The following is a 10,000-nucleotide window of genomic DNA, read 5'->3' on the forward strand; positions in this document are numbered from 1 at the left end:
AAATAACAAACTTTATTTTCTAGGAAGTTGAGACATTAAAATAGCCATACTAATGGCATTATTTAGTCTATGCCTAACGTAAAGAGATAAAACAAAAACAGTAAGGCAGTTTACCTGGAGCTCATATTTTTTTTATCATTATTTACAGTCTGCAGCTGTAAAGTGTTGCGAGAAGAGAAATCTGAAGCATGTCCTAGTAGAATATAAATCGAACAAAGATAACAGGCGATTGCTCTTCACAAGGTAGTATGTTGACCACTTAGGAAAGGCTCTATGTGCTTTGTTAAGGGATTTTTTAAATTTAAACAAACACTGCTGCAAGTCTACGTTATTACAGTATCCAAAACGTTTTCATTGGGAATTGCCCGAATACTGGGTTTTTGGTTTACATTTCATGATACCTTTGTGGCTGGAGCTGTTTGTGAAGCCACCAGGGATTGTAGAATAGAAACTAGTTTTGTAACTTTCTAAATTAGGCTACGTAGTAGTTATTCTATGTTTATGAATCATTTTTGTAATAGAGCAGTTCGTTCACATATTTTCAAAAGTAAGTTTAAACTTAAGATTTTTATAATCTTAATGGAGTCGAGTGTGATAGATTTTAACTTTCATATGAATCTTTTGTATGGATATCTAAATGTCTGCGTTTGTGTACTTGAATACATTAAGAAAGAGGGGGAATTGAAAGGGCTAAATTGTGAATTAATGTTCAAATATCGAATATTTATTTCTAATTTGAAACACTCCATTTCTTATTGACAATAGAACTATGACTATCCACTCATGTAATACTCTCTCTTTCTGAACTTACAACTCATTAGTCAATTTACCATCGGGTACAAAATTTACAACTATTGTCTACTGATGCACTGTAGCTTTTACAGGATTTGTCCGTATAACTCACTTTCCTCATATTTGAATCCTTGATATTTTGATTTTATTAGTGAATTCCTTGATAAAGAAAAAACAATTAGAATAACAAATGTCAACTCAGTACTTTCCATATACTGGGGTTTGCTCTCATCGTGAACATGCAGTAAAATTATTTGCATTATGATATTAATTTCCTTTTATTGCTAATGGAATCGGGATTAAGATATCTACGAATTTTATTGCTAAGAAACATTTTATTCCATTTTCCTTGTCTTTACATGGTATCTATAGTTTTTTTTTATTTGCTGCAGCGTTGAAGAGAAATATACTCTAACAGTTCATTTAGTATTAAAAAGCACCTTTTCCCCAAGAGTAGAATCGCCATCACTTATCTGTCGGTTTTTTAGGGGACGGAAAACATTTTATTTTGTACTATTTTTTTTTTTTTTTTTTTTTTTACAATTTCTAAAATAATCTCTTTTGCATAAGAAAAAGTACAATTCTGTTTCATATTCTTATTATTTTTTCTTGTGATTAAATCATAGTTCTGCCTTCTCTTTGCAGGTTATTTTTAATTTTCTATATTATTTTTCCATCCCTTTAGGGTGTTGTTCATTTATCTTTTTATTTCTTTTGCAGTGCTGGTAATGGTGGAAGGGGTTGAAGGGGAAAGTGCCTCATTGCCCTGTGACCTTAACCCTACCGACCCTCAGGATAAGGTCAATCTGATCCTCTGGTATAAGGATGAAGATAAGGACCCCGTATACAGGTAAGGTATTGGAGTTGTTAATTATCTTTTACTCTCTCTCTCTCTCTCTCTCTCTCTCTCTCTCTCTCTCTCTCTCTCTCTCTCTCTCTCTCTCTCTCTCTCTCTTGTTTTCTTAAGCATAAGTTTTTATTTTATCAATTTTTGTCCGGTAACTGAAATGACCTTCAATTAAGATCTCCAATAGTTACGTTTGTAATTCTTATTCACTGGATTTGAATAATTTGACTAACGAAACCAATCAAGGCACTAGAACCGGATGGCTTCTCGACTGAGATATGCCATTTCCGAGATGAAAATAGTCAGCATAGCATCTTTTCACTCATGTAATATGCATTGTGTATAATGTAATTGATTTATCTCCTCCATAAAGTAATCTTCCCTTTCTGATGATTTTTTTCTCTTCTTATCATTTTAACTTCGAGATTTTTTAATTCTGTGCTATTTGTCTATTTCATTTATTTCATATCAACTTGGTGTACTAAAAGGCCTCCCCACAACACCTTCACAACTCCAAACTTTATTACACCCAAGAGCTTTCCTCACCAAAGTAGGCCTAATTCATGAAACTACTTCATCTCTCTCTCTCTCTCTCTCTGACAACTCAAAGAGCAGGATTATATTTCTAACTAAATATTCTACATAATTTGCCATCGGAGAATAATAATTTAATAATGCTAACAGAAGTTTTTTTTTCTAGTCCCTACTAAAGTATTTTAGGGCCATAGAATTGCTGGGAGCTTAGGCTTTGAAACACACAAACACGATAAGAGTTTTATTTTAGAGTATAAGAATTTTCTTTTGATAGACGATGGGCTCAGGTCTATTACATAGCCTTTTATAACCTAAAATTGTAGTTTCAGTCATCCTTTGCTATACAGTTCCTTTTTTTCACATAAGGATATTTTGTACTGTATAATTCTCCTTTTTAAGTTTATGGCAGTTCATCTTGCTACATAAAAAGTGAGTTTTCTTCATAAATCATGATAATTCATCTCGTTTACTTCTTTCCTTACAGAATTAGAGTTTTACGGCCTTTTAACTAGCCAACCTTGTAACTTTTCTTTTCGTGATAAATCTCTTGAAAATGCTCTGCTACAGCTTTTCATTTTGCACACTTAATTTGCGTAAATAGATGACGATTCAGTCACTCTTCGAATTATTCCAATATTTATTTTCTTAAACAATTCTTTACTCGTCATTTTCTGTAGCAATCACTTTTCTTTCAGTAGGCCTACATAACTTAATATGAGTAACTCCATCTTCCCTCCTATTTGCGATCACCCTATGTTTTGTTGATAATTGCTTCATAACTTTACCCTCACCAACAAAACCTGAATAATGATCAGACTTCAGCTAGTCTGTCCTCCATTCATATCTATCTGTTCTCAGCTCTATGAAGCCTTTTTTTTTTTTTTTTTTTTTTTTTTTTTTAATGTTCCATCCCCAAGGGTTCTTCTACTCAAGCTATTTTGGAATCTCAATGTTCGTTCTTTTTTAGGTTTTCAGCTTCACATATATTTTTACGTGGTATGTCTCTGTAATAGACCAATATAGGTTATTCATTTAAAATCAATTATTTTGATAGATTATATTTTAATTATAGAGACATTAAAAGAGAATCGTCACTAATTATATTTAAACATATTTTGGTGGGCTTTAGAACTCACGAGATGATTGGTTAATCTCCAAAATTTTCAATCTGTTTGTTAATAATTTTCCATCCATTTGTTTATATGTATGTATATATATTTCTCTTTATAAATCTCTCATTTCATATCCTCACAGTAAATTTTTTTTACGCATTTCAATTATTTAAAGAAAATCTGATTTGCGTGAAAAGAATATATATATATATATATATATATATATATATATATATATATATATATATATATATATATATGTATATATATATATATATATATATATATATGTATATATATATATATATATATATATATATATATATATATATATATATGTATATATATATATATATATATATATATATATATATATGTATATATATCTATATATATATATGCATGTGCGTGTGTGTGTGCGTGTGCGTGTTAGTCTGTGTGCTCACGTGTTTGTGTATTGCGTGTATATGTTTCTTGCAGATCTAAGGTACCGTTATAATGTATAAAATATTGTTACTTCAAATATGTTTAGAATATTGAAATATTAAACTGGAGCTTCAAATCTTGACGTGGATTTGTTTACTTCATAATGAGAAGGTATTTTTGAAATAAAGCCTATTCTTTTCCCCAAGAAGAGAATCCTGAAGCCATTCTAAAATAATAAGCAAATTATTTACTTTGGCTACGAAACTATTGCTGGTAAACAATCACGTCGTTAGATGACCTAATTACAATCGACCTCAATAATTAACCTGATCGCCAAAAATCCGCAGATACTAGTTTCAGAAAAAAATTCGCCGTGCTTCTGGTCAGATTTATTGTCGTTTCATCCGTATATTGTAATGTAAATATATGAAAGTCGTAAATCGTTTATTGTTATATAAATATATGAAAGTTATAAATGCGGCCATAAAGATAAGTGGAATAAGGTGTAACGAACAAAATAATTGATTAAACCTAATGACTCCTAAAATAACCTTTTTTTCCCCTTTAATTGAAGGACCTGTTTCCATTCCTACCTCGCCTCTGAGGGGTAATTGTTGACACTTGATCCATCAACATACACCATTCACAAAATTCTTTCCTTATTAACTAGCAGCATAATGTAATCATTCCTATCAATCTTTCATAAATTTTATTGACGGTGTGCTGTAACTCTTCAAGCAAAGCCTAAAATGAAGGAACACTCTATGTAGCTTCCCCTGGTTATCTCATAAGAAAATATGGAAATCTATTCCTTAAATATTCATCATTTCATATTTCTTAATTTTCTTCGTATTTATATATATATTTATATATATATATGTATATATATATATATATATGTATATATCAATATATATATATATATATATATATATATATATATATATATATATATATATACTGGTAATATTGTATCTTTTGGAAGTGTAGTTTATTCACAAATAATTTTCTGTAAGTCTTTGTTGTTTCCAAAGTTTACAGATAATATTTTTTAGAATGTTATTTATTTCAGTTACTGAATTAATTTATATTAGTGCTATTTTATATATATATATATATATATATATATATATATATATATATATATACATATACATACATATAAAATATATATATATATAGATATATATATATATGTATATATCAATATATGTATATATAAATATATATATATATATATATATATATATATATATATATATATATATATATATATATATATATATATATATATATATATATATATATATATATATACTCGTAATATTGTATCTTTTGGAGGTGTAGTTTATTCACAAATAATTTTCTGTGAGTCTTTGCTGTCTCCAAAGTTTACAGAAAATATTTCTTAGAATGTTATGTATTTCAGTTACTGAATTAATTTATATTAGTGCTATTTTATATAATGACAAACATACCATAACTTGCCAGAACTGGTAAACAAAAACGAAAATATAAACCACAGCTAAATTAAAGATTTTTTTTTTCATCGCTTATGGGATTTTATTCACTGGATCTATATTGTCATGGTTTTTACTAGGTCTAGCATAAGTTTTATATACATATTTTTTCATCTATGACCAAGCTTAATTATTTGTAAAGGTCATCTTTCAGACTTCAGTAAAAAATTTTAATATACAACGAGGAACTTGCCAGACCACATCACACATTTTACCAGCACCGTAGTTGCTCTTGACGGAAAATTATGTTCTTTGTCTTGGTAAGTTTTCCATTATTGGTTCTTTTTTTTCTTTTTTTCTTTTGTCGTTAGACTTAGCTTCATTTTCCTCCCTCATCTACTGTACATTGTGTAACCATTGGCTTACCTGGATATGAAAGAACTACCGGTAAGCTGTTCGTTACTTGACTTGATATTAAGAAGAAAATAAAAGCTTTATAAGGAAAACAATTAGGTACACATATGTTAGTCATTTCAGAAGCGGAATTGGCAGAGATTCATTTTCAGTCTTTTCTGTAGCAATTCCACTGGGTTTTCTGAGCTGAAAGATTAACAAAGCTCGAGATGTAACTTCTTCCTGCGTGCTTAATAAATAACGGTAAAGTGAGGCATAGTACTACATATTTCACTCATACATACAGTATATACACATACCATAAAAATGACAATAATATAATTGGGCCAGGACGATAGTTTACCGATGATAAACTTTGTTGCGATGTGCCATTGGACCAAAGGAGAGGATCTCCCTTTTGTGCACTTTGTGGGTACAGGCAATGAGTGAGTGGGACAATGAACCTGCTCTGAACTGCGAGTGGACTATTTTCCAGGCTCTGTTTGTGTTATGTACCTTTCTTTAGCCTGAACAAAGTTCATCGTTCTGATTACATTTAAGGGACATTGGCTGCATTACTGGTAATGTATTTTCCTCATCTTACACACATTCTAAAGTCACTACATTGCCAGTGCACACTCACATGCCAGTGCCACTATAGCACATATAATTATTATTAATAGCTCTGATACAACCGTAGTTGGAAAAGCAAGATGCATTGAAATTAATCTATATAGCTTTTGTTTACATATTTGTAGTTGAGCTTTCCTTTGGTGCAACACGTACTATCATTCACTATATATTCCCAGTGTACGTTGAATTTCACCTCTCTAACATTTATTCCAAAGAATCAAAGCCAAATATATATTTTTTGTTTTGTTCTTACACATCTCGCTTAAAGGTTTTGTGTCAATCCCGTTCTTCAAATATCCTTGCTGTAATTATTTTTGCTATAAGTGACCCATCACAATATACTATAGTATTACATAAACTTTTACATTGCTTGAATAGCCAAGCTTTTCAGTTCTGACTCCTTTTTCATCTTTTTCACCAAGTATAGCGAATATTTTGAAAGTCTCCCTTCAATCTTTCTTCCCACAAATTCTGAATTATCGAATCATTCTACCAACCTACTCTCCCCGAATCTATACACTTCTCATTTTAACGTAGCTACTTCTCTTACCTTTTCAACCATTCTTGCTCTCACACTACAGTGAAAGATCAACTCGATGGTTCCCATCATTATTTAGTCCTATTTTATCCCATAAGGAAAAACTAATTAGGCAATCCCTTCATAAATACCAAATTTTGCTTCCATATATACACTTCCTCTTCTTTGCTCTTGCTGTGCCTTACTTATTTTCTCTACTCCATTTTCACTTCGATTTTCACATTATTATTATCCATTTTATTGACTTATAATTACACACGCAAATAAAAAAAAACTTCTGTTCTTATCCAATCTCTACTTGAATTCACAATTCCTAAAGACATTTGTCTGCTACTACAACTTCACTTTAATGTCTTCAGTTAACAGCCATTCAACATGGCACTATTGAAGTCCGTTAATTTTACATTAACTTGCAATTGCATCTCCTATCCTTTCAGAAAAAAAAAAACACTGGATCCATTAAAATATCAAATTTCCAGGGAGGTATAACGTTGCCTTGTTTTGTTTCAGAAACCCCATGCTCCCAAAGAAGTTATTCTCCCGCCTTCATATTATTACACAGTTTTGGCTTTCATTGATATAGAAGATTTGGAATACACATTCTTAAAAGTCCTTATCAATTATATTTTAGCCTTTCTTTTGTATATACATCACATGTATGATACCATAAACTCTTCCTATAACTGTTACAGAACAAGCAGGTGTGTCCCACATACATATTCATTTTATAAATCAATAATGGTTTTCCCTTGTCAGTCCTACTAAGTGTACTTTTAGCATTACTAAATGGGTTTTGCAGTATGCCCTCAGTGCCTAGCTGCAGACACTCTCATCCTTATACTTACCTCTGGTTCAGTGTCCTTTCTCCTTCTTGTTTCCTAACCTCTTCTAACTTTAACTACATTGTGCAATTTGGGGTTTCCCACCAGTTGCACCCGGAGCCTTATGACCCTACAGGCCCTTCCACTGGGCCATATGCTCCAAATCTATGAATCTGATCCAAGGAGGTTTATCTGTCTATGAACCTCAAGCGGTGCACTGTAGACCATATTCAGGGATTTTTACAAAAACCCTTCGGCCCCTAGATAAACTCCATGTACAGTCTTCCCTTATATTTTCATTCCTGCTTCCTTTCTTCAATCTTGCTCTCTAATCTTTCTAACTTTTCCCTTGTACTCTAAATGCAGGGTTTTCCACCGTTGGACATGTGGCGCTGAAGGGTCCGCATTTTTAAATCCCATCCATTCTCATGAATTCCCTTGGATGTCTTAATTTCTCTACTCAAACCCAACCGAACACGCACTCTTAGTATTTTGGAGGATTTTGGCATGGGTCTGCCAACTCTTCTAGTGCCTTGTGAAGCCCAGTTTAAAGTTTGGTGAGCTAATCTCACTTGGGGAGTGCGAAGTGCATGCCCAAACCATCTCCATCTACCCCTTATCATGATCTCATCCAAATTTGGCATTGAGTAATCTTTCTTATAATTTCATTTCAAATCCTGTCCTCCCATTTAACTACCAATATTTTTCTGAGGGGTTTGTTCTCAAATATACAAAATCTGTTGGATATTGTTTCATTGTCATACCACGACTCATGCCAATAGAGTAACACCAATCTCGCTAAACTTATATATAGCTTTTTTTTTATATGTAATTTCAGGTGAATGGATATCTAAATTTTATTTAACCTAGCCATTGTCTGATTTTTTTTTTCGATCTGTCATTAAACAGAGAGATATGAAAATTGTGATTGGGGACTTCAATGCTAAATTTGGAAGAAATAATCAAGGTATAGAGACTGTGATGGGTGTTGAGGGTCTTGGCGAAGTTACAAATGAAAATGGAGCCCATTTTATACGTTTCTGTTCAACAAATAATCTTGTCATTGGAGGTAATCTTTTCCAGCACAATGACATCTACAAATGTACATGGACTTCAGCATGTGGCAATTGCAAATATCAAATAGATCACATAGCCATTAATAAAGAGAGATGGACGAGTCTGAGAGATGTAAGAAGCTATAGAGGTAGAGACATTAACACTGAAAATACCCTTTAGAAATGTAGATAGAATACCTAGGTTTGATACAACTAAACTTCAAGAAGATGAACATGGAGAAACATTTGCAGTTGATTGTAGGAATTGATTTGCAGCCTTACAGACTTTAAGAGACGAAGAGAGGGCAATTAATGAGGAATAGCGTGATATAAGAACATATATCAAGTCATTTTGTATTGTCATTATGTAATTACAAGGAGAAAGCCATGGATATTAAATGATACTTGGGATACTATAAAAAGAAGACAAGGACAGAAATTGACTGTTGAAAGTTTTGAAGGAGGTAGTAAAACTTACAAGGTAGAGCACGCCAAGTATTCCAGTATTAATAATGAGGTCAAAAGAAAAGCCAGGAATGGCTGGAGATAATTTTTAAACAGGACTGCAGAAGCTGCCAAAGCTATGAATTCAGGGAGTGGCTTTAATGTAAGAATCGCTCAGAGAATTATTAGTGTAATCTCTATTTGGGCAAAGAAGAGGAAGCATATGCCCATCAAAAAGAGAGATGGAACAGTTATAACAGCACTTTCGTGACGGCATGAATGGGGGATACGAAGGAACTAATTCGATTGATATATCTGTGCCGATGAAGATCTTGATGTGCCCATTAATGGGTTCAGTGTGTCCGAAATCGCCCTTCTTGTTTCCCTGAAAACCATATTAACTGTACGAAAAGTAACTGTTTCTTATATATTTATATTCATTTTCAATACCAAGAGGGTGTCATGAAGTAGCCAACACCTCAGGACTCCCCCTCCCCCTCTCTCTTATGAAAAATTCCATTGTTTACGAGCTTAGATTAGGCTACACAATTATTTCTGAAGGCCTAGCTGACCTTTTTCTTATGAAATGATTAGTTATATTTCCTTTGGAAAATATTTAGGCTATAAGAATTCTTCAATATAGCTAGATATGGGAGTTAGCCTATGTCCTCGTATCCCCTACCTAACCTAGGCACAGATAATTCCTTTTATAGTCTTTTCACAAAATAGCATTGATCCCTGAATGGTTTTATTAGTGAGGCATAGATGCCAAATAAGAAATTTATTTTTCTAATTAAGTAAGCAGACATTTATTGTCAACATTTATGGACTTGTACATATAATCAGATCTTTTTGCAAAGTCATAAAAAAGGAAATGCACTCTAACAAACAGATAGATTAGATAAACGGCCTCCTTCCATGACCCTATATGCATGATTGACTAAC

The 10,000-nt window shown here is 32.2% G+C and overlaps 1 protein-coding gene across 7 annotated transcripts in view; it reads left to right on the top strand.

Annotated features, from left to right (window-relative positions):
* Positions 1–10,000, top strand: part of LOC137655741 (uncharacterized) — a 1,545,462-nt gene that overhangs the window by 866,877 nt on the left and 668,585 nt on the right. For all 7 annotated transcript variants that reach the window (XM_068389795.1, XM_068389798.1, XM_068389799.1 and 4 more), the window contains one exon: positions 1,513–1,642. In XM_068389795.1, coding sequence (XP_068245896.1) covers positions 1,513–1,642 — 130 coding nt within the window. The remainder of the gene's footprint in view (positions 1–1,512; positions 1,643–10,000) is intronic.

This window comes from Palaemon carinicauda, chromosome 16 (genome assembly GCF_036898095.1).
Source record: "Palaemon carinicauda isolate YSFRI2023 chromosome 16, ASM3689809v2, whole genome shotgun sequence".
NCBI classification, from domain to species: Eukaryota; Metazoa; Arthropoda; class Malacostraca; order Decapoda; family Palaemonidae; genus Palaemon; species Palaemon carinicauda.